The following is a 25,000-nucleotide window of genomic DNA, read 5'->3' as shown; positions in this document are numbered from 1 at the left end:
TTGTTTCTAAGGTTTGTGGTACTGTGTCCCATAGTTTGGAGGCACGCTCACTTTCACTTGTTTGCATTCAACTTTCACAAGCTTATGTAGATCCCATATTTACCTGCCTTTCAAACAAAAGGAAAAAAGAGCTTCAAATTTAATATTATGTAGTTTAATTAACTTATGTTAAAATAGATTAAGTAGTTTAATAAAGTTACAGTAAAATTAACCGCAATCAAATTAGTAAGAGCTACAATGAACCAATTTAACAAACAAAACTGAGCAAAGTGTTCCAGGGGACGTATGTTTCAGCTGCGGCTTTAACAACCAATTTTAGAAACCTTTGCTTCACTAGTGTGTTCAGTGGTGTCATGAGGATGTCATGAGTAAGCAAGGACATTCCCCTCACCCGCGTGTTTGGTAGTCAAATGCAGCCACTACTGGGATTCAGTGGTACCTTAAGACGTACAAGCCCTGGTGCCACTGCACATGCTGCACGATCAATAGCCACGCCCCGGAGGGTGCTGCGTCAATGTACTAGCTCATGTATTGGGAAAAGTGGGATAAAAGCAGGCATTGTGTGTGATTCTATTGGCCATCCAGTGAGTGATGTCACAAAAGATCTAGAAACCAAAGAAGTCCTCAAGCAGAGGAACATTTTAGCATGCCTGTTGTTTGTGAAGCTGAATTGGGCAAAGAGATCTCTTTTTCTATTCTGTGTACTGGAAGGTGTACCAAGTGACATGTGCATAGCAAAAACGTATTTATTTTTAGATGTTTCAGAATTCCTTTTTTAAAGAGGCACTAAACTACTGCGCTGATTCCCTTATATTCTCACTCATAGTTCATTATGGGATATGTTGTGTAAATGTTTGAAATGTATTTAATAGATATATATATATATATATATATATATACTTGATTCGGTCAAAAATATGATCATTCACATCTTAAAAACAGTACTTCAGAATAAAAACAATTACAATTACATACAAAAAGTTCATTAAAAATGTTCAGTAGGATAAAACAGATTCATGATTCATCCAATATAAAAACACAATACTCTAGATCATACCATAGGGCCAAATTAGAGTTAAATTAACAAGTCTAGGGTCCGGAGACAAGTTTACCCATTTTTGACCTCTTCACACCAGGCAAGCAGTAAAAATCTTGATATAGCAAACACTAGCCAACTGGTGGTATCTGATCTAAAAATACGTGTGGCGTCCGAGGGACAATTAAAAGATAAAATGCGACAATTAGGAGCTGTCCAGGTTTTCCTGAGGTCAGCATAGAAGGGGCAACAAAAGAGGAAGTGCTCAGGAGTCTCAGGAAAAGTGTGGCATGAGGAGCACAATGGATTAACGGACACATTTCCCCAGGTACTTCTTTTTGCGTTTAGAGGAAGAGCTCCGCATCTAAATTGAACGTACTGAGCTCGCGCCTGGGGTGGGTCGATATCATCCAGATACATTTCAAAGTCAAAACCTCCTTTAAAATTTAAAAACCTTGCGTGCCATGTGCGGTACATTCTACGCTTTCCGAATTCATTAGTTCCCAAAACCTTTTTTTAACGAGGGGGACCATAGATTTAGAAATGGACCCAGGTACCTCCCAGAGCTGCCCCAGCCCAATTTTTGTAAACCAGGCCTTGATCTTGCTAAACCACTTAATGCGGCCTGTTTGCTTGTGCAGGGCGAACAGCTCGCCCATGGCCTCCTTCAACGGAACCTGTGTGTTGCTTGTTCATACCCCTATCCAGAACAGGAGTGACCTGAGAACAGCAAAGTGGTCTATAGGTTTTAGACCAAGATCAAGTCTTAACTGCAGGAGGGGTGTATTCACTGGCAGGTTCATAATAGCTCTGATTTATTTGTTTTTGGCGAGGGCTAGGTCTGTTAGATTTTCCAGCCCCCATAACTCAGCCCCATATAGGGCCGCTCCTAGTCCTTTTGCCCTATGTAGTTCTAAAATAGGGGAAATTGGCCGGTAGGGGGACGCCCTAGCCCTGCGTACTATGGCGCAACCAACATCCTGAAGGGTCAATGTACTCTTTTCTAGCTGCGGAGTCCATACCAGCCTATCGCTGATACGGACGCCCAAATAATCAAAGGATTTAACCTGCTCCAAAATTTGCGTGCCCAGCACAAGTTTGCCCTTGTTAGATTTGTAGGGATTAAAGATCATGCATTTGGTTTTGGAGCAGTTTATTTCTAAGCCCTTTTCTTTGCAGACTTTAGCAAATTTGTTGAAGAGGTTTTGGATTCCTCAAGGTGTTCTGGCATAAGCAGTGTTTCGTATGCGAAAAGCAGACAAGGCACTACACTGCCGGCCAGTTTCGGGGGATCGCCACCACAATTATAGAGTTCTCCTATTAGACCATTGATGTGGAGGGTAAATAATGTAGGGGCAAGGACGCAACCTTGGCGAACGCCTTTCTAGACTGCTATGTCGTTGGTCAGACTGCCATCAGTATTCCAGCTGACCTTGGCACAGGTGTCATGATGTAGCCGAATCAGTATTCTAAGTAGATAAGGTGGTAATCCTAATTCACTCAGTGCTAGCCAAAGTTGAGACTGATCAATAGAGTCAAAGGCCGTCTTTAACTCCACAAATACTTCATACAAATGGCCTCCTCTGATAGTAACGTCTTTCCATATTAACAAGAGGAATCTAAAAACTTGGTCAGTAGTACTTGTGGAAGCCCTAAATCCTGCCGGTAAATTGGACAAGACATTATTTTCCTCTATCCAATTTTGAATTCTGGTCAAAATGATTTTACAAAAGATTTTTGGGGAGACATCTATTAGGCAGATGGGCCTATAATTCCCAGGCAACCCTTTATCACCATTTTTGTGGATGGTAATAATTTTGGCGCCCCGCCAAGTTTCCGGGATTGCTCCCCCAGACAAGACGATGTTATAAACTTTTTGGAGCAGAGGACCCCATATGATGGGTTCGGCTTTAAACAAGTCTCCGGGAAGCTTGTCGAGGCCTAGTGCTTTCCCACTCTGCAACTAGTTTATTTCCAAAATAGTTTCATCTAGTATGATGTTATCTGCATCAGATGTTACTAGGTCAGGAAAATTCATCTATGTGTCTGAATCAGATGGGAGCCCCTTGCCTGCAAATAGTTGCCTGAAATATTCCTCCCACGTGGGGCTGCATATGGAAATCTGTTTCCATTTCCAGATTAGGTGACCCCTTTGACAAAGATGCCAAAAAGTTGGCTATTCTTTTGTTTCGCGGCTTCTAAAAGCATACTCCACTTTTCAGACCCCCAGTCCCTTTTTGCCTTATTTTGTGCCAGTTTTTATAACTTCCTTCTGTTTTTTACATCTATGGGAGATTACAGTTTCACCGCATCAATTAAGTCATCCCTGGCTTTTTTACAGGCATCGGTGAACCAGGGGGCTGTTTTCGACTTCGGTCGATTGCATTGCTAATAAAAGAGAGGTCTTATGTTTGTGGTCAATTTAAAAAATGTGGTCATAATATCCTCTGTCCCGTTGGTAGAAATACTCAGATCTATGAGTGTCTGCTCTACCTCAGAATATATTTTAGGGAGTGCAGTTGGATCGGCTAAGATCAGGGGCCATTTGACTCTTCTATGGTTATTCTTAGTAATGACCGAGGCGGTCTCATACCTGGGGTGCCTGTACAATGAAGCTAAACCGGTCAGCGTGAGAGCCAGAGCGTTATGATCACTATCTTCCCCGGTTATTATAGCCATATCCTTGACACTGGGCCAAAGATCAAGATCGACAAGAATATAGTCGATCCTGGTCTTAGATGCCCCACTCTTAAATGTGTGACATGTGCTCTTGTCTGAGTCTGTTCGGCCATTACAATCTCTGACCCCAAATGCAATAGTGAATGATAAAATCTGTTGCCCCACCATGGTGCATTTCTTGATGGGTGGTATCTGAAGTTTTGCAATTCCCCAGACTTTATCTCCATCTGAGATAAGATCCTGTATAAATTCAACCGGTTCAAAGGTGTATTAAAATCTCCAGCAATTATCAGTCGGTGATTCCCCATGGCTGAATGAAGGTAATTAGTCAGCGTCGTTATTGTCCCTGAGTCTCTATGGGGGCTATTAAACAGGTTATAGATCTTGAATAATCTGACTTGCGCATTCCCCTTGCCAAAAGATAGGTCCAGCCCAAGTATTTCCTCTTAGTCGAGGTGTAAAACCTTGATTTTGCGAGCTAGTGAATTTTTAACTGAAATTAAGAGGCCACCCGCTGGGCGGCAAACTAGTGGCTGTTTGGCTTCAATACTATAAGTAGTGTAACCTACCCTGTGCACGCGCCCTACTGCCCAGGTCTCCAGCAGTAGGCAACAGTGAAAGACGTCCACTAGTTTACACCAGTCGGGGTCAATTATCTTGGACTTTATACCAGCTACGTTCCAGGATAGAGTTTTCAAATCCTGGAAATCGAGTGGGGATTCCTGCGATTGGCCTGTGGTGCTAGCGTCTCCCTCAGGCTCGTGTTGGGAAAGAAGAATCATACTAAAAACAGGATCACTGCTAGTGTATGGCTTGGGTGTAGCATCGGGATTCAAAACAGATGTGTCTTCAGGGGATGCTAATAATAATAAGGATACTCTGGATAGTCAGTCCTGGGAATCTAGTCCGCTCAGGGGAAGATACATATTTCCCAATTCCAGAGGGGGGCCTCCAGATGTATAGGGGGCGTTATACTAGCCAGTTTGGTGGCCTGAGTGTTCCTCCCTCTGTTTTCAAAATGCCTGTAGAAAAACCGAAGAAGTAAGATGGCGATCGCTTTGCCCAGCCTCTGACTTATTGAGTAAGTCCCCCAGCCCAACAGCCGACTAGCAATATTTGGGGATCTGCAGTTTATAACAATGCAATCACCAAGTAGGGACTTGCTTAAGGGGCCAACCCAGCTAACTCGTCTCACAAATAGAATATCATAAAAGTCTGAATTTAAAAAGTTTGTGTTCTGTAAAAGCCAATGACAGGCTTTATTCTTTAACTGGGACTGTGATTCCGTTTGGTTTTCCTGCAAGGTGGGGACATTGGTAAGAATGGCTACATAGGGACAGCACTCTGGTGGAAGATGTAAGGTTACCTTGTCATCTCGATTTGATGGGCCATTTTTGTGGGGCAGTGGTGGAGATGTTTGTTGTTTTGTGCACAGTGCCTGCCACCTGGTACAGGCACATGTAGGGGGGTACCATGGGTACACCCCCATGGCACCCACACCCACAACACATTGGGGGCCCACAATGGGCCCCAGGAACATGTCTCCGTATGCTTTTCCACCGCAGCGGAAAGGCTGGCTACCACCGACATCATTATCGTGCCGGCGGTGCTTGGCCCTGATCCTCAACAATTGTAGCCGTCCAGCTCTGCCCGCCCGGCAAGCGGGCAGACTGCAACCGGCGGTAAAGTGGCAGGCGGAAAATCACACAGCGGCGGTCACGACCGCGATGCTAGTCGGACCGGTGGTTTTCCGGGTTTCGATGGCGGGCGGACCGGTGGCGGCCATCCGCCCGCCGTCCTAATAGAACCCTATATTATTTACAGCGATATTTAGGATTCGATATTTTTGTACTTACCTGTTTGTAGATATGAATTGGATATACAGGTAGTCGATATTTTGTCACTGATATTTTTGTAGGTCGATATTTAGCTCCTTGATATTCTGTCAGTGATTCAAACCGTATGTACTCTAGTATGTGTAAAACGTACACAAAACGAATTTGAAAAGCATTTATGATGTTTGTCTTTTAAATGTTTAGATCCAGGAAGAAAGTTCCCAGTGATGTGCTCTGGGCAGCCATCGAACTTTGTCCGACACTGTGACTGGTACGGCTGTGGATGCTACAGGTGCCCCAGGTAAGGTGGACACGTTCTAAATGAGCCTTTTTATGCACTAGACTCTATTGATTGTCATTACACGTGTGTGTTTGTGACAAGCAGGTCTGAGGGTGCAGAACCATTGATCAGGCTATTTTCGAAATGATGATGTAGTGGCATACGGGGCTAAAATATGAACATTGAAGGGGGCCTCAGTGCGAGTCCATCGCAAGGACACCAATTCCAGAAGGAATGATGTTTTTTGCTAATCTTAGTGGTCTGTGTTTGTAGCCCACCTAATATTACCATGCCAGCAAACCCTGGGCCTGGTATTCCCAGGGCAGTGAATTCCAGGTACAGTTTCATGAATACACTTCTGGTAAACTGCTGGCCGGCACACCCTGTAGCACTGGGAGAGTGTTAGTAGACAGTGCCCCTCTCCCCCCGTTAGAGTGCCACCCGGCCTCTACGTTACAATGTAACCAGCACACAGCCAGAGGGCCGGGCTCGTCCGAAGGGTATAAATAAAGGGGCAAGGACCGCTCGTGTTCGCTTGGCGCCGCCTGTACTAAACGAGGGTGCGTGCGGTGTCTGTAGCAGGAGCACGAGGCCTGAACGCTCACTGAGCCCCGATCCGCACATTGGCGACGAGGCTGGTGTTCCATCCGTGTGCGAGGGTGCCGACCTCTGTGCAGAGCAGCCATGCGGAGAGCCAAGCGGGGCCTGCAATCCTGAACGCTCACTGAGCTCCGATCCGCACATTGGCGACGAGGCTGGTGTTCCATCCGTGTGCGAGGGTGCCGACCTCTGTGCAGAGCAGCCATGCGGAGAGCCAAGCGGGGCCTGCAATCCTGAACGCTCACTGAGCTCCGATCCGCACATTGGCGACGAGGCTGGTGTTCCATCCGTGTGCGAGGGTGCCGACCTCTGTGCAGAGCAGCCATGCTGAGAGCCAAGCCAGCCGCCGTGTACACGCAGGAGTCACTTCGCCATGCGGCGCCATGTCCTGCCAGGGGCTGGGGTCCGTCGCTGGGCCCCTTTGTCACCGTGTTGCCTGTCGGCATTCCTGCCAGCACTCGTCAGAGTGAAGGAAAGCGGGGCTTCGCTCTGCGTTTCACGGCGCTCGAGCCTGCCTCGCCCCCCTCCCCCCCGTGGAGGCTCGTCGTGGTACCGCCATGCAGCAGCTGCAGGCTGTGCCTTACCGACGAACAGTGCCACGTGCAGGCCGTATCAGGAAGCTTCACTTGCATTGGCCGTGAGCAGCTGGTAGGAGCGTCTGCGTGGCTGTGCCCCTCTCGAGTGCCATGTGTGGCCAACATCTGCCTCCACAGTGCCCTCACTGCCTTGGGGTGAGCAGGCAGGTGTAGCCTTTAGAAGGGGAGAGAGAGTGTTTACAGTCAAACAAAAGGAAAGGACGCTGCGGAAATGAAGAAGCTTGGTGTTGGCTGCAGTTTATCAAAGGGGGGCAAGACACAGTAAATGGCCGAGGGGGCAAGGCGCAGTGAAGTGAAGGGATGAAACCGTCTGGAGTCTCTATAGGCACGGGAGCCATGGCATACAGGAGCACACCTGCATGCACCACACGTCTGCTGCCCCAGTGATCTTATGGTACCGACAGCAGGGGGGGCCAAGTCAAGAATATAGTGTTACTGGATAGAAAGAAAGCACAAAAGGGGAGCAGAGGTTATTTACCACAAAGAACACACACATAAGGCCAGCTGGAGCACAACAACCGCACAAGTGCATTACATTGAGCCACGCATAAGCGGGCTACCTGAGAAAACAGCATATCCCCCCGCTGCAAAACACTGAGGCCCGCACCTCAGCACACTGTGGCCACCGCACCTCAACACTGTGCACAGCCAATTAGCGGACTCCACAACTGGCACCCCTTGGTGGCACCAGGGGATAGGGCTCCTCAAAAATTACTTTTGCACCATACAAGAAACCGACTGCGCAGTTGAATATTCCATGATGCTTCACATGGGCGGAGCAAAGCTCTACAACGTATTCAAAATCCTCCCCAGCACCGGAGGTGACGACGATTTTGATGCCATACGAGCTGCCCTAAACAGGTTTTTCGATCCACAACTGAATCCGGATTATGAGAAATTCAAGCTAAGGTAGGCCCGCCAAACTGAAGACAAATCAGTCGACTCGGTCCATGCACGTTTACGCAAACTGGCAAGTACCTGCACGAATATTGACCTGCCTCACGAAATCAGGGCCCAGTACATACAAGGATGCCAGTCTGAGAAAACTCATCCTCTGCCAACCTGGCATCATGCTGCATGATATATTATTCCTGGCCAGGTCCCACAAGCTAGTAGACACCCAAGCTGATAACATGGGGCATTCCTGTCCAGTGGGGCAGACCCACCAGCGACCCCTAAAGCCATAAAAATCAAAGAAGAACAAGTCAATGCTATCCAGCACCACCCTGCACAGCCACACCCAGTCAGTACCCCCAAACAAGGTGAGAAATCCTGCAGTGACTGTGGTATGGTGCACCACATGCCAAATGTGTGCCCAGAACAAGGGAAACCCTGCCTGAAGTGCGGCTGCACAAATTACTTCGCTAAAGTGTTTCGCAATGGTGGTCCGGCACCAGGTTCCATCTCCCAAGGGCGGGGTCAGCCAACTCTCCACCGATGACGGCGAGGACTGGCGACCCGAACAATGTGCCGCAGTTGTGAAGATGATGAAGTGTTTACAATGTTGTTTACAGAAAGAGACAATCTGGGCAACAGTCCCCTGCCTCTGTGCAAAGTAGTGATTACTGACGGCTCAAGTCACAGTGTGATTGTAAGCCTTGTTCAAACAGCGCCCATCCTTCTGTTCATTTCAGGGATATGTGGAAAGTGCCTTTATATACTTCAGACGGCTGTCCCCCGGGCCCGAATGCGCATGCCTATCATTGCCTCATCTACAGAATGAAGCCATTCTCTTAACATTCTGTCAGCTGAGGTATTTAACAGACACATCTCATTAAGGTAAATAATTACCAAATGCAGTTTTTAAACTGTATTCAAAGTTTTAAGTTTCTGAGATCATTAATGTTCCATTACATTTCTTACACCCTTCAATACCAGTAAAAAAAGAGAACATAAGATGTACTTGATGCCGATCATTTCACAGATGTGCTTCATATTCCGCGTGTTCTGTTTATTGCAAAAAGTTATGTCCTCTGGTACCACAGACGTTATGGAGCATTGGTCTACGCTGCCCTCGCTGAACATCCTCCAGTATGAAAGCTGATAGCAAACTGCCCCGCCCGGTGGATGACACCATCAGGGACGTCATCCAAGAAGACTCTTGAGACATCCTCTTTGATGACATTTAACATGTTATGAGTGATGTGATTTGTGAGATCGTAAGCAGTGCTTAGCAGGGGCACAAGTTATAGTTATCTCAGTAAACTACAACTGGTCAAGTTCAGTGTTTATTTGGTTTGTAAATGTTTGTTTTTGTATTATTCGAATATCACACTATAACATCACGTTAACCTTTGTTTTTTTTCAGTGATTTTTTTTTAACATATCCTAAAATGTTATTACCTTACCTAACTATGATGTCACTTTAACCTTTGTTTTGTTTCAATGATTTTTTTTGATTTTTTTAAATCATATCATCCAACTCCAGCACTGAGCAGAGTTTTTGGCTGTGCGCAGCAGTGATTTGGGCTCAGGGCCAGACCACTGGCCAGCCCAACACCCCTGTGGGCATCTAACTCAGTGCACGGCAGGTGGTTGGCTGAAGGGCCAAGCCCTGCACTCAACCACCTGTGGGTGGCCGACCTCCTGGGATGACCTACCACCAGGGTGTGGTCAACCTCCTCTGGAGGGATGGGCCCAGGGCGTGACCTGTGGACATGCACTGCACCAAACCCTCCCACAGGCAGCCAACCCTACTCAAACCCACACCCACATTTTTTACATTTATTATTTCTCGGTACTGTTTGTGCTTCTACGGTAATGCTGCACAAGCTTCACCTACATGGTACCGCAGGACCAAACATGCTTCATGTATTGAAGTTTGTGAGGTTATATGGTGCTATGGGGGTCCTTCTTGTGTGGCGGCACCTACAGCAGTCCCATTGTACCTTACAGACGGGCTGCGCAGAGTCTAGTGGGAGTACTACAGTATTTATTTAATTTGTGGTACACTGGAGTCCAGTAGCCCCAACCGTCCAGTAATTTGTATTTATTCAACCCTTCAAGAGCACCCTCTGCATCTATTTAAATGTTAATTTCTCAAAAACAGCTGATATACACAAACTCACAAATAAGCATGTTTTTCTGACTATGTTCAAACTTTCGTCCAAGTTTGGTGTAATTCCATTCAGCTGTATTTCTTTCTTTATCCCTTCCCAATAAAGCCAGAGATTGTCACAACACCTCCATTGCTGGCATCTATTAGTGCCGACAAATCACAAATCATACATTGATGTCTATGAGTCACACCTGCACTGTTGACAGATGTGAATGCATATTAGTCAGTCTTGGATTGCAGAAAAATATTAATACCTACAAATAAGACCTGCATTGCTGACATATATTAATGTCCACTAGTAATGCTTGCATTGCTGACCTATCTTAAAGCCTAGGAATCACACCAGCTTTGCTGACATATATTAATGCCTACGAATCACACCTGCTTTGCTGACATATTAATGCCTATGAATCACACCTGCTTTGCTGACATATATTAAGGTCTACTAGTAATGCTTGTATTGCTGACCTATCTTAAAGCCTAGGAATCACACCTGCATTGGTGACATATTAATGCCTATGAATCACACCAGCATTGCTGACATATTAATGCCTATGAATCACACCTGCATTGCTAACATATTAATGCCTATGAATCACACCTGAATTGCTGACATATTAATGCCTATGAATCACACCAGCATTGCTGACATATTAATGCCTATGAATCACACCTGCATTGCTGACATATTAATGCCTATGAATCACACCTGCATTGCTGACATATATTAAGGTCTACTAGTAATGCTTGTATTGCTGACCTATCTTAAAGCCTAGGAATCACACCTGCATTGGTGACATATTAATGCCTATGAATCACACCAGCATTGCTGACATATTAATGCCTATGAATCACACCTGCATTGCTAACATATTAATGCCTATGAATCACACCTGAATTGCTGACATATTAATGCCTATGAATCACACCAGCATTGCTGACATATTAATGCCTATGAATCACACCTGCATTGCTGACATACTAATGCCTATGAATCACACCTGCATTGCTGACATATTAATGCCTATGAATCAAACCTGCTTTGCTGACATATTAATGCCTACGAATCACACCTGCATTGCTGACATATTAATGCCTATGAATCACACCTGCATTGCTGAGATATTAATGCCTATGAATCACACCTGCATTGCTGACATATTAATGTCTATGAATCAAACCTGCATTGCTGACATATTAATGCCCATGAATCACACCTGCATTGCTGACATATTAATGCCTATGAATCACACCAGCATTGCTGACATATTAATGCCTATGAATCACACCTGAATTGCTGACATATTAATGCCTATGAATCACACCAGCATTGCTGACATATTAATGCCTATGAATCACACCTGCATTGCTGACATATTAATGCCTATGAATCACACCTGCATTGCTGACATATATTAATGTCTACTAGTAATGCTTGCATTGCTGACCTATCTTAAAGCCTAGGAATCACACCAGCTTTGCTGACATATATTAATGCCTACGAATCACACCTGCTTTGCTGACATATTAATGCCTATGAATCACACCTGCATTGCTGACATATTAATGCCTATGAATCACACCTGCATTGCTGACATATTAATGCCTATGAATCACACCAGCATTGCTGACATATTAATGCCTATGAATCACACCTGCATTGCTGACATACTAATGCCTATGAATCACACCTGCATTGCTGACATATTAATGCCTATGAATCAAACCTGCTTTGCTGACATATTAATGCCTATGAATCACACCTGCATTGCTGACATATTAATGCCTATGAATCACACCTGCATTGCTGAGATATTAATGCCTATGAATCACACCTGCTTTGCTGACATATTAATGTCTATGAATCAAACCTGCATTGCTGACATATTAATGCCCATGAATCACACCTGCATTGCTGACATATTAATGCCTATGAATCACTCCTGCATTGCTGACATATTAATGCCTACAAGTAAGGCCTGCATTGCTAACATATATTAATGTCTACTAGCAATACTTGCATTGCTGACATATATTAAGGTGTACTAGTAATGCTTGCATTGCTGACCTATCTTAAAGCCTACAACTCACACTTGCATTGCTGACATATATTAATATTTACAAGCCACGCCTGGATTGCTGATATAAAAGTCATACCTGCATTGCTGACATATAATAAAGTCCATGAGCCACATTTATCACTGCGGCCATTATGACATACATATGCCAGCATGAGCTACAATATCTGCAATGCACGCTTATATTAAGTCCTACAAACCACGCAACTGCATTCCTTCGAGATTCATCACATCTGCATCAGTGTCACATATGAATGCTTCTATGATACACAAAGCCTGCATTGCTGACACTGATCTCTGTTTTCCAGAGGCCGCAAGTACCTCAAAGGAGTTGACGTTGTATGCAGAGATGGGTCCACGGTGTACGCCCCTTTCAATGGCACCATAAGCGACCGTGGCATGTGCTATGGTGATGATAAGGACAGCCCTGGCAGTGAAGGCTTTACGTTCATCGGCTCAGGTGAGTCCAAGCAGAGGGTCTTGCTCAGCCACGCACAGTGTAGTGCGGAATGACGTGAAGTAGGTGCACAGTTATCAGTTGATGAATGTTTGTGAGGTAAAGTCTCTTGGGATATGCATGCTAGGATGATCTCAGGTACAACCTTCCTTTTTAGCAGTTCAATTGTCAGGGTCACTGACTAGCTGTGGGTGCCAGGCAGGTCATTGGTCACGAGAGACGGCGAGATGCTGATCGTGTGACGTAGAGCGTCCACAGTAGGACTGCAGTCATTTAGGCGATGGAAGGCACTTATCCCTCAGGATTTGGAAAGTATTAAAGACCCAGGTAATGCAGCACTGCGGACCGAGTTAAGCAGTAATGTTTGTAGAGTTTAATCTTTGGCTACTTTCAGAATAGTAGTGATTATTGGCGGTACTCTCACAGGTGAGAAAGGCTCGTTCGGAGGTCTTGAACATTGTTCTCCCAAGGAGTGGCTCCTATGCCTTTCCCAACTCTAATTTTGTTAGTCTGTGAAACAGCTGATGGGGGTTCCTCATTGGCATTGGACGGGTAAGAAACTGGATTATTACTTGAGGGGCTGAGAACCCACTTCAAACAATAATCACATTTCTTGTCAGGGTGAGACACCATACTCACCAAATCAACCCACACTCAACCCGTTGGTAGCTCTGGCACAAAGCAGCCAGGCTTAACTTAGAAACAAAGTCCAAAGTATTTACAGAGCACTCAAACAGTAAGAAATACAGTGAAAACAGAAGACAGAAACATTTCCCCAAAACATTTAGCAAAATAGAGTACAATTTAATAAATATAATGACTCGTAAATGATAAAATCCAGTAGTAGAACGCAGGATATGAATTTTAAAAGTTTAAATTGAAAATAGTGCCTAAAAGCACAAAGCACGAACCAAATTTATCTGTTTGCGCTAAACCAAGTCAAAGTCAGAAGTGAATGTTGATCAAAATTGATCACTGGTCAGATACAGGGAACAGGTTTATCCTGGTGGAAAGTTTATCTTCAGGCTTAGAATCCAAGCAGGATCCGAAGTGGGACTCGCCAACAGTGGGTTGCAAAGAGTGGGCCATAGTGCGGTCACCGTCAACGACGGGACGGAAAAGCTCAGAGTGCATGCACAGGGAGGCCTGTGATTGAATGCTGCTCGGTGTTGATCTTGATGAAGGTGCCATATGTTCAGACTTAGTACCGGATTACGAGTTTCGGCAGTTCTGGAGCAGGTGGTAAGCCACTGCTCCGCTCCAGGACTGCGAAAACTCACCGCCGCCGACCCGCTATATTTGAAAGTAATTTTGTGATCTGGCAAGCGGGCGGCATGGTGGTACAGCGGTGGTGCTGTTTAAAGTCTCATCGTGAGCCTTAAACAGCAATGCCACAGGACGCCAGTGCATGTTCCTGCACAGGAAGGAATGCACCATTTCATGCATGCCTTCCTGTGCAGGTACTGGATGTGCAAAACTACAGGGAGGCACAACATGTGCGCCCACTGCAAGGCCCTCTTTTTTACCTCACCGCCACCTCCACCCTTTTCATGAAAAGCGTGGAGGTGAGGCAACTCAAAATATTCTCAGCTGTGCTGCTACAGCACCGACATTTTTGGCCTTGAACCGCTGCCAGACCGCCGGTCCAGGACCTAGGGGGGGGACACCACTTGGGGGTTAGGACTCACTTCAGTAGAGGCCTGCAGCAGGGACCACGGCATGTCCAGTTGGAAGTAGTCAGCAGAGAGAGTGACCTCCAGAATTTTTTTCTATTTCTATCCCTGTAGCTGACCCTTGGAGTCACTTCTGGGTCCTAGGCTCAAGGCAATGCAGGTCGAGTCTTCCTTCAAGCTCTTCTCACTCTTCACAGGTCCAGGAGTATTTTGAGGAGGGTAGTGGAGATTCCACATTTATGTCCAATGCCAGCCTGTGGGTGAGAATAACTCCTGCCGCATCCTAACCAATGGGGTACAAGTTCCCAGCAATGACCCTACCCACTTTTGCAGCACTTCCTGTGCATTCTACTGTAAACCATCCCACAGTACTCCCCTTTCCCTAAAGCCAACAAGGCAGATTCTTTTTTCCCCAATTCAGAGCTCCCTGTGTCCACCCAGAGGTGTGAGCCACATCTGCCAATTACAGGGTAGGCATTTTTTCAAGCTCGGAAAGGAACTGGGCAGGGCCCTCAGGTCATCCAGCTCAAGGAAGAAAAACACCTCCCTACACCCAATCCCTTTGTCCACTGTCTGGGAGCAATCCATATCCTACCACAGGGGAGCTATTAGCAGTGGTGTGACACCAGTCACTGGCAAAAAAGGCCCTTTTGACTTTAGGATGGAAAATGATAACTTTCTAAAAGTGTCATTTACAAAATAGTAAAATAAAATCTGACCTGACCATTAAGTTGGATTTTATATTATTATGAAAATGAGTCCTTGAATCATTTTACTATCTGATCCAGAACTGAAATTATGCTCTATACGTTGTTATACTTTAACCCAGTGATTTTGTATTGGAGAGCCAGCCTTGCCACAGCGAAAAACAACTATGGAGGATTTTCACTCACAGGACATTAAACATGCATGTTCTACTGTTTAAATACCATGCACCAAGCCCTATGGGTCTCTAGAGCCTACCTTAGTCGTGAAGTATAAGCATTAAAAAGGAAGGTTTAGACCTTGTAGAAGGTTTGTTTTTCCAGGTTAAAATGGTAGTTTTAAAACTGCACACCCACGCTGCAGTGGCAAGCCTGAGACATGCTTTAAAAGTCCAACGTTAGCAAAACCAGTGCGGTAGCCCATTAGTAGCATTTTAACTTACAGGCTAGGGGCTTTAAGGTAAATTAAATGTGCCAATTAGGATCACAGCAATTCTAACATGTTTAGAGAGGAGAGCACAAGCACGTCAAAGAGCACACAGTCCTATGGCTATCAAAAATGGTTTCAGCAAAAGAAGACAAAAATCTGAGGGAATATCATGCAAAAGAGGGCCAATTTCAACAGTTCGGAGCAGTGAGGAGCCGCAGGAACAGCTGGGCATAGATTGTAACTATCAGAGGGCCATATTCTCAAGGAGCTATAGTCGAGTTATCGGCACTTTATTGCAACCAAAGTCGCAATACATTCATCACCCCATTACCAAGCTGGTGTTAACAGCCCATAACATCACTTTACCCGCGATAGCAGCTGCTAAAAACATCGCCACAGATGACCCCCGCAACTATCACTAATGAGATGCAGAGTAGGCGTTCCTGTGCAAAAGGCAGCAAAAACATCACTCCGCAACATTCTCAACGAACAGCCAGATCGGCGATAAGAACACAAAACAGGCGATAAGGCACATTAGCTGCAGGAAACTAACACCTGCTCTGACCTCGTGCAAAGTCGGCCCACAACCAGCACCAAAAATGGAACCAAGCCCAGAACAACACCTGAAGGGCAACAGATGCCATGGAGCCACTCATCATGCAGCTCGGAGCCCCAACAGGGCCACAACACCCACTGCCGCCACCCCCAGGTGCCCCCTCCCTGGGACCCCCCCCCCCAGCCAAAGTCATACAACATCAACTACACGGAATCACGTACCAAATAATCCTCCTGAGGTCGCACAATCACATTTGTTGACATGCATGTGTCGCCACAGAAATGAGCATCTCACATTCACCATCGATGTAACAAATGAACATTTATTCAAAGATACACAGAACAGAAATCAAGACACATGGCGGCTCCCCTCAGGACAATCTGTAGGTCACAGCCTGCAAGACAAAAATCATGATGAGAAGGTGTGTCTTGTGCACATCAAAGGACAGAGAGAGAGAGAGAGCGAAGGCGAGGGAGAGAAAGAAAGGGAGCGAGAGAAAGACGGACAGAAAGGGGGAGTGAGAGTAAGACGGACAGAGAGAGGAAGTGAGAGTAAGACGGACAGAGAGGGGGAGCGAGAGAAAGCCAGACAGAGAGGGGGAGCGAGAGAAAGACGGACAGAGAGGGGGAGCGAGAGGAAGACGGACAGAGAGGGGGAGCAAGTGAAAGACAACAGAAGAGATGGACAGGGAGAGAGAGTGCCGACAATGTGCACCAGGCCACACTGCTCACCTGCTGCCACCGGTGTGTCTCCTACCACATGCCGGTATGTAGTGCAGTACACCAGGTTACACGTCTGAAACTGATCCGTCTTCTGAAACAGAGTACAGATACATGAATTGCAAAGTACATACAATTGCACAAGACATTATCGCCTGTCCGCCCCAGCACACCCGGGCAGATGCACCCCAGCCCCTCCCGCCGCCCAGCGGTGCATGCCCACCCCTGCGCACCCAGGCAGATGCACCCCAGCCCCTCCCGCCGCCCAGCGTTGCATGCCCACCCCTGCGCACCCAGGCAGATGCACCCCAGCCCCTCCCGCCGCCCAGCGATGCATGCCCGCCCCTGCGCACCCAGGCAGATGCACCTCAGCCCCGCCCGCCGCCCAGCGGTGCATGCCCACCCCTGCGCACCCAGGCAGATGCACCCCAGCCCCTCCCGCCACCCAGCGGTGCATGCCCACCCCTGCGCACCCAGGCCTCACTGCTCACCTTCCACCCTTGGCATGTAGCAACGAGGGCCCACCACGTGCCGTTGTAAGCCACATGCCCGGGGTCGGTGCACATGGCACCCTCCACACCATGCAGCCCCGCTCCGCAGGCCACCAGGTCTCACATTTGATGCTGGGTCTTGATTTTGCCATGGCAGAGGACATACCAGTGCACCGGACATCATTGCAGGCTGCACACCTGCTCAGCCCTTGAGATGCCACTAGCTCTGTGATCCGAGATGCGACGCCACGTGGCGGCAGGCCTGCGCTGCCCGCTGGCTCTGGCCTACACTGCAGTCCAGCAGGGCACACAAATCCTGAGCAGTCCGGACCGCCAGGACGGGGCATCATCGCAGGCTGCAAACCCGCTCAGCACTCAAGGTTGCACTACCTCAGTGCACCCCAAGTCACCGTCCCGTAGCGGTGTGCCTGTGCCGGCCACAATGTAGCATGTGCCACCAAGTCTGCGCCCCGCAAGTCATGAACCCTGTATGATTGGGTATCGTGTTGCGGACGCCATCATGTCACCTCCGGTCCTGGGGAATGTGATGTTGCAGGGCCTGAGGCCCTCATGCCCATATTGACACCACCCGGATGCACCCCGATAGAGAGTGGAAATGGCGTTGAGCATGTGCGCCCGGCCCTTCTTATTGGCAGGGTCACATGTCCTGTGGCGCGTGTGCTGGATGGGTGTGGTGTGTGTGTAATCAAGCTGTGAGGGAGTGGTTGGGGCATGCTGACAACTAGACCTGTGAGCTGCAGATCACTACAGGGAAGACATGGGACATGTAGCGTTGTCGTCGTCCCCTGTGGGCGTGAGCAGAGTGGGCTGGCCTGGCATATGCCAGGCCAGCGTAAGGGTACGAACAACGATTCCGGGGCTGTGTACGTGCTTCCGTTCTGGCCTGGACAAGGAAGTAACGAATGCATGTTTCCCCGTTCTAGTGGCGGCGCCACCTGGCACGCAATCGGCAATGTGTCACCCTGTGACCCAAGTCCCACAACATGAGCAACATGGATGTGAGGTGCAATCATTGATCCTACATGCATCCATACCTCCACACTTGAAAGATCATAGACATGACACATCGCTGTGAAAATGAATGTTCAATGCACATTCAAGGGAGTGTTGTATGGGAAGCAGTACAGGGCCATGCAAAGCACACCCTGCAGCATCGGACCGTGGCACGCCAGCCAGAATCCTTCTGTGAATGACATGTTCCTCAGTAGTGGAGGAGTTCAGTCCGCAGTCTGCTATCTGTGTCATGGGTGAGCAAAACGTCTATGGCAGTCCATGTCGAGGTCCAAGGTGAGTGTCGCAGAATACATCGGGGGACACTGGAAGGGGATGATCCTGAGGGCAGGACCAAGCAGTAACAGGCCATATGGCGGACATGGATGCTACCGCTTCCTTCTGACCATGAGGCCAGATTCATTCGCATCTTCGTCCGCTGCTGTTTCAGGTGCCTCACATGTGGGTGGTGGTGGTCTGTCTCCAACACTGTGTGCAAGTGACACCGCTGGGGCCGGAGGTGGAATGTCCGCTGCACTGAGTGGCACTGACACATCAGGGACAGGAGATGTGGATGGAGTGGTAGCAGCAGCATGCATCGGCACCAGGCATTGTGGCAGCAATGCCATGAGAATGTTCTTTATAGTGTTGAGGGACCCAGCCACCTCTCGCTCATGCGCAGCCGTGTCAGCCGTTGTTTCCGCACGCTTATGGTCCCTGTCTTCCATGTGCCTCCGCATGAGTCCCAACTCCCGGGCGAGCTTGCTGGAGGCACTGTGACTGGACAGTCATTCTTGCCTCTCAGTCAGGACCCTGGCGATGTCGGACTTGGTCCGTTGGAGAGCATGGAGTGAACTGTTGGTGGTTGTTAAGCACTGTGAGTGGTCACTGATGGGACTTAGACACCCACGAATGGCGTCTAGCTTATCTGCCATGCGGTCAAACCCCACCTGCATCTGTTCGGCCAGCTTCTCCTGGCACCCCAACACATGGAGTTGGAAGGCCATGTGTTGGTCGAGGAGGTCCTGGGAAGCAGCCGTGGTGGTTGCTGCTGCCTGCTGTGTGTACTGTGCAGGGGGTGGGTTCTCCTCGTAGCAGCTGGGCTGCCCTGCTTCTGGAGGTGTGCTGCCGAGGCTGTCCACGAGCTGTTGGAGGGCGCCAGAGTCGAAGGTCTGGTTGTCCTCTTCATCATCAGAGAAGAGAGGTTGGGACTGCTCTGCAGGAGGTGTTGAATTTCCCTCTGCAATGTGAAGGGTAGATGCAGTTTAATATTGTGTTCACATGTATGTTGATGCATTGAACATAATTGCATGCAGACTGAGTGACAGTGTACATTGTGACTGTTTGTGGGGAGCTGCCTATGTGGTGTGGGACAGTGGACATTTCGACCACTTCACGGATGTGTGTTTGTACTTGTACATTGTCAACTCACATTTCCCTGTGATGCCATATGTGATTGGCCAGTTACTGCACACAATCTGGACCAGTTGTGTCCCCTGTTCTGTTGTGGACGTGCTGCTGATTGTGCCACATCGTTGTCAATGTTGATGTGTGTGCCGCTTTTTGGGTCGCACCTGCAGCTCGGAGTTGGCTGCTCCTGATCCCTTACATGTGGTCTACCACTGCCTTCTGTGCATCTACAGTGCTGGGTTGTGGCATTCATGGGTGCATTGGTATCTTTGTGGGATTTGGGTGTCCGGGGCATGGTCCGTCTGATGATGTGCTGTGCTTGTTTGGGCATGTGTGCCATTGTGCCCATCTCCCCCCGTCCCTCCAGTCCCTGTTTGTTACTCACCCTGGCATGATGTCACAGAGATCATAAAATCACTTTGCCAACCAGGCATTTGTCCTAGCATTACAAGTTAGTGCCATCCAGTAAATACTTATAGGGTGCACACCTTATAAAACCACCATTACTGTACCTATAAGGTGAAATAATCCCCATTAGCCTGACAAAAGCAGGACAAAGCAACATACATTAGAACACATCAGTGCCTAAAATGCAGGTTAGGTCATACATAAATTGTGGCTGCTGGGCATGCTATGCCAGCCCTGGGAATGCGAGGAGAAACAACATGCATCAGGGCATAGGCATCAAGCAGTTGGGTAATACAGAACACAACAGAAATACCAACAGTAAATCCATCACACCATATGTTACCATAAACAACCCTGGACACCGCACCCTTGTGCTTCTATTACGCCCGTTATGGGAGCCAGGGCATTTATGTAGGGCACAGAGACCTCTGGGCATCTCTCAAATAGAGTCTAATAATCCCTGAGCCCTGACACATAAGCTTCAGGGCACCTGCCCACGCATAACATGACACTGGTGGTTTTAAGAAGTTCTCACAGCGTGCCCCGGCACAGGCTCGCCTCACAGTAGCCACCACCAAACAACACGGAAAGCAATCAAGCAGGGAGACCAGGCAGAATCACACAGCTTCCGGCAAAGCTGGTCTTCCCAGCAACGGGAATCTGGCGGTGCCACTACCAAATAGAGGGCGTTGCCCACGGGCCGGATTCACCGTGTGCTCTCAAGGTGCTGGCAGAGCAGTCCCCATGTTCTGGGATAGCTGATCCCATAGCCACTTCAAGGAGGGGTGGGCGCAACCTTCCTCACCAGACCCGCCTACTGCATGACGTCAGCAGAACTCCTCTGCTCTCGGCCTTGGTTCTTCCCCGATGGCTGGTCCCACCCACTGGTGGTGTCAGCATTGCTTAGCAATGTGGGGCTCTGGCCTGGGGCTTCCTCCTTCCGTTGGCTTCCTCAGCAGCTTCTGCTTACGGCCCTCAGAGCCACGCTTCTTTGAGGGGAGCCAACCAGTGCTGAGGTGCCTGCAATGTGATCTCCGTTACAGGGGCCGTCGCCGGGAAATGTAGAAAGGGGCAGGCGCAGCTTCCCTGGCTGAGTCCTTCACACCGTGGACACCGGTAGATCCTCAGCTCTTCACAGCCGCACAGCACCAGGAATTCCAAAATAAAGCGGAGCACAAGAACGGTGCTAAACGAGTGAAAGCATCAGGACCTGGTAGAACACGGTGTAAGCACCAGACCTTTTCAGAACCTAAAGCGCTCACCACACATCAACCTTTGAGGCAAGCCCAGTTGCAGGGATAACAAGTTCCAAAATATAGTGCTTCCCGTGCGCTGATTGCAGCGACAAGGAGCCTAACTGGCACCCCTTGGAGAACACGGGCACACAAGGCACAGGCACGCAGGAAGGCAGGCCAGCCCATCAGGGCCCTTGGAAACAAAGTTGCGGTCCTTCCCATAGCCTCACAGGCCACAGGTCAGCAAAAGCAAGGGAGTCCAATGGCGGTTCCTCCTGGCAGCATCACAGTTCCTTCTGGCCAGCTGCAGTCTGTACAGCCAGCAGCCTCTGGTTACAACTCCACGTAGTGTCTAAAAACATGGGGCAACAACCCCTGTACTTATACTCCAAAAGTCTTTGTTCTGGGGGCACTTCAAACAACTTTTAGAAGTGTACAACACCCCCATTCAATCCCCACCTCTGGCTCCAGACACACTACAGGGGGCAGAGACAGCATTGTGCAGTTGAAAATTCCTCCCACCACTCTAAATGCAGACCAGGCCTATTCAGACCACTCTGATTCACCCAGGAAAGGCAGGACACACCTCAAACCCCCCTGCTCCTGTCAGTCTAAAACAGACATGGACTACACAACCAGGCAGGGCACAAAGAGTCATAAGCCCCCAGAAATGCCCACTTTCAAAAGTGGCATTGCTAAAATCGTGATAATAAATCGGCTTTTACCAATAAGCAGGATTTATTACTGCTATTCCAAACATACCAAACATGGCCACGCTACCCCTTTCATATCAGAAATTACCACTGAAGCACATATCAGGGAATTGCTAATGCAAACCTATGAGAGGATAGCCTCATAGCAGTGAGAAACCAAATAGGCTGTTTTTCACTACCAGAACATGCCACACAACAAAGGCACATGTCCTACCTTTTACCTTCACAGCACCCTGCCCATAGGGCTACCTAGGGCCTACCTAAGGGGTGACTTATGTGTAGTAAAAGTTTTAGTCATGGAAAACACATTAAATGCCACGTCACTGCGGCAGTAAACTGCACATGCATGCCCTGCGGTAGCAGAGGCCTGAGACAGGTTTGAAAGGCTACTTTGGTGGGTGGCGCAAGCAGCCCTGCAGGCACACCAATAGCATTTAATTTACAGGTCATGGGTATGCAGGATACCACTGTACAAGTGACTGACAGGTAAACTGAATATGCCAAACAAGTGTAGACCAATCTTACCAAGATTACAAGAGAAAGCGCATGCACTTTAGCACTTACCAGCATTTGTAGAGTGCCCAGAGTCATAAAACAAACAAAAACAGGTCAGAAAAAAATACAGGAGGAAGGCAAAATGTTTGTGGATAACCGTGCAAAAAGGGCCAGGTCCAACACATATTAAAAATTGAAATCATATTGAAAGTGACGGGTCACAATCCGTACTGAAAATTATTTTTCGGAAAGAGATATGCATTGTAGTAGAAGTGCCATACCAAAGTAGGAAAAATCATATTCAACTGCACTTAACCACCTGGGCAAATTTGTCATTTTTAAACATACAAAATAACTTGACCCTCAAAAAACGAGGTGAGGGATTAATCCTGGGTAGAGAGTGTCAAAAACTCTTTCAGCGGGGCATGCACGGGGTACTGGCGGAACTGTGGAGATTGAGGGTTTTTACTCCTGAGATCCCTGGGCCTGACCTACTACGGATCCGGAGCCACTGGGCCAAGTACCCCTTCTGCACGTGACTCTCAGGGGTAGCTGTTGTCAAACAGTCAAGGCTCCCTGGAGGTGTGGGGAGGTTACGTGGGGGGGAGGGGGGCGGTTCTAGATACAGGTCAGTGAACAGAACTCATAACTCAAAGTGCAAACAGTGCGAACAATAAATCAATGCCAGCCAAATACTTGCTTTTATGAGAAAAAGTAGCATTTTGTTACTAACTCGACACAGGCTAAGAAATGCAACATTCAAATGCAACAACACAATTCTCCTTGAGGTTGGCGCACTAGTACTTTTCAGGTGAATCCGTGTCCCACCCTCCTTCATGTAACATTTTCAGGGTTATTCCCATTCACTGATGGCCGCATCAGGGAATGCAAACTAATGGGCCCTCCTCAAGAGTTCTGCCTGTGACCCTTTAGGAACTTAGTCAAAAGTGTCTATGCTGCTGCAGCACCTCTAGCAGTGAGTTCCACTGGAGCCCAGTTCTCGTCTTACCCGCTCTCGAGCACAGAAGAGTGCAACGATGCAGTGGGTGCCTTGAAACGTGCACCTGCCAGTCCTGCTCAGTTCGGAGAGGTCGAGCTGCTCGCAGCTCACATGGCTGCACCCAGCAGCGCAGGCTCTCTATCCAGAGTGGCACTACCGGAGGCTCCTAGATGTCAGATCAGCTACCTGCTGAGTTTGCTCAATGGGGGAGAGAGAGGTTGAGAAGGAATCCTTTTTCAGCTTCCGACTGGAGCCAGTGAGGGGCGATGTCGTCTACTGTTTCTCCGGCATTCCTCAGTGGTGGGTCGGGGCAGTTCTCGCACAGTACAGGCATTGATGCTGCAGGTCAGGTGGTCATGGTTTCCCTGGGTGATGTTCCCTCACCCAGCAAGCAGACTAGCAGGCCTTGGCCCCAGTCCTGGTCACAGGCAGGAGTCCATCTGGCTGCTTTGCAGATGACCAGTTTGAGGGACTCCCCTTCTTATGGTCCTTTTCCCAGACACTGAATGTGATTTAGCTTCTGGGTCTTTGAAGTTTTATTTTGGAGTTCTACTTTTTTTTAAGTGGGAACTTCTTCTATTATTCTTTCTTCATCTGAAAGATGTCTGTCAGAACAGGCATGACTCCGAAGCTGAATGTCTACAACACGATTTATGTTAGTGACCAGAGTTCACTCTGGATGTCAGCCACAGTGAGTGATATTTGCATCAAAAGGTTAATCCCAGACCCCAGCTCTGCTCTTAAGAATCTCTTCTCAGCTCCATCTCCCTTCCCGGATGTGTCCAGGCCCCTTCCTTGTGATCCATCACTGAATCAAAGAGCAGTCTTTTGAAATGTAAATAGAGTCTCTTCCTTTTCCCTCCATGAGTTTACCAGGCAGGCCTGAGCTTCCCACAATGGAACCCAGGATCCTCCATGCAATGCACTATTGCAGGCACATTCACAGCACGTTTTCAGTCCAGCACTGTTGTCCATGCATTGTACCTTTACATGTACCCCTTCTTCCAGCACACACAGTGAGTCTGTGCACCCTGTTCATCATAGAAGCTTTCCTATGTTTTAACCAGGGTGTGCTCTTCACAAACACACACATTCTCTATGTTTGTGCTGCACAACTATTCACACTACATGAATGTACTCCACGCAAGGACACATACATTCAGCACATGTTTTTATCCACACATGCACTGCACAGCACTTCATCTCTCATGTAATGTATTCCTCTCGGCATACACCCAGTGCATGTACTAACCACACATACTGCTCAATTTTTTGGCACATATACACCCAGCGCAGAGTCACTAATCCTGCACCGGGCAGCTCTCCACATCTAGCTGAAGTAGGCCAAGGGAAAGTTAAGCACACAGCAGTGGAACTTTTAGAAAGGTGAAGGAGCCTGTAGGCCTTACTTCAGTGACACAAGGTCCTGTTCACAACTACTGATCACTACACGGTATGCTGCCGCCAGCACCTGGGTACCCTCCTGGGTGATTAGTGCACTATTCAAATCAATATACCATAACACCATGTTCATGC

The 25,000-nt window shown here is 48.0% G+C and overlaps 1 protein-coding gene and 1 long non-coding RNA gene across 4 annotated transcripts in view; one reads left to right on the top strand and one right to left on the bottom strand.

Moving 5' to 3' along the window:
* LOC146830147 (uncharacterized) overlaps window positions 1-25,000 on the bottom strand; it is a 295,089-nt gene that overhangs the window by 222,336 nt on the left and 47,753 nt on the right. Inside the window, exons 1-3 of one of the 3 annotated variants that reach the window (XR_014961372.1) lie at window positions 17,193-17,642; window positions 16,714-16,795; window positions 16,280-16,376 (exon numbers count right to left, since the gene is read on the bottom strand). The exons of 1 other annotated variant lie outside the window; for it this stretch is intronic. This is a non-coding gene — a long non-coding RNA (uncharacterized LOC146830147). Of the gene's footprint in view, window positions 1-16,279; window positions 16,377-16,713; window positions 16,796-17,192; window positions 17,643-25,000 lie in introns of those variants that run through there. One more of the 3 variants, XR_014961373.1, reaches the window with a different exon arrangement.
* LOC146830148 (leukocyte cell-derived chemotaxin-2-like) overlaps window positions 1-25,000 on the top strand; it is a 167,874-nt gene that overhangs the window by 132,494 nt on the left and 10,380 nt on the right. The window contains exons 3-4 of the mRNA XM_085604398.1: window positions 5,755-5,851; window positions 12,471-12,622. Of these exons, the coding sequence (XP_085460524.1) occupies window positions 5,755-5,851; window positions 12,471-12,622 (249 nt within the window). The remainder of the gene's footprint in view (window positions 1-5,754; window positions 5,852-12,470; window positions 12,623-25,000) is intronic.

The sequence above is a fragment of the Triturus cristatus genome, chromosome 5_1 (assembly GCF_964204655.1).
Source record: "Triturus cristatus chromosome 5_1, aTriCri1.1, whole genome shotgun sequence".
NCBI classification, from domain to species: Eukaryota; Metazoa; Chordata; class Amphibia; order Caudata; family Salamandridae; genus Triturus; species Triturus cristatus.
This window is presented reverse-complemented; position numbering and strand designations above follow the sequence as displayed.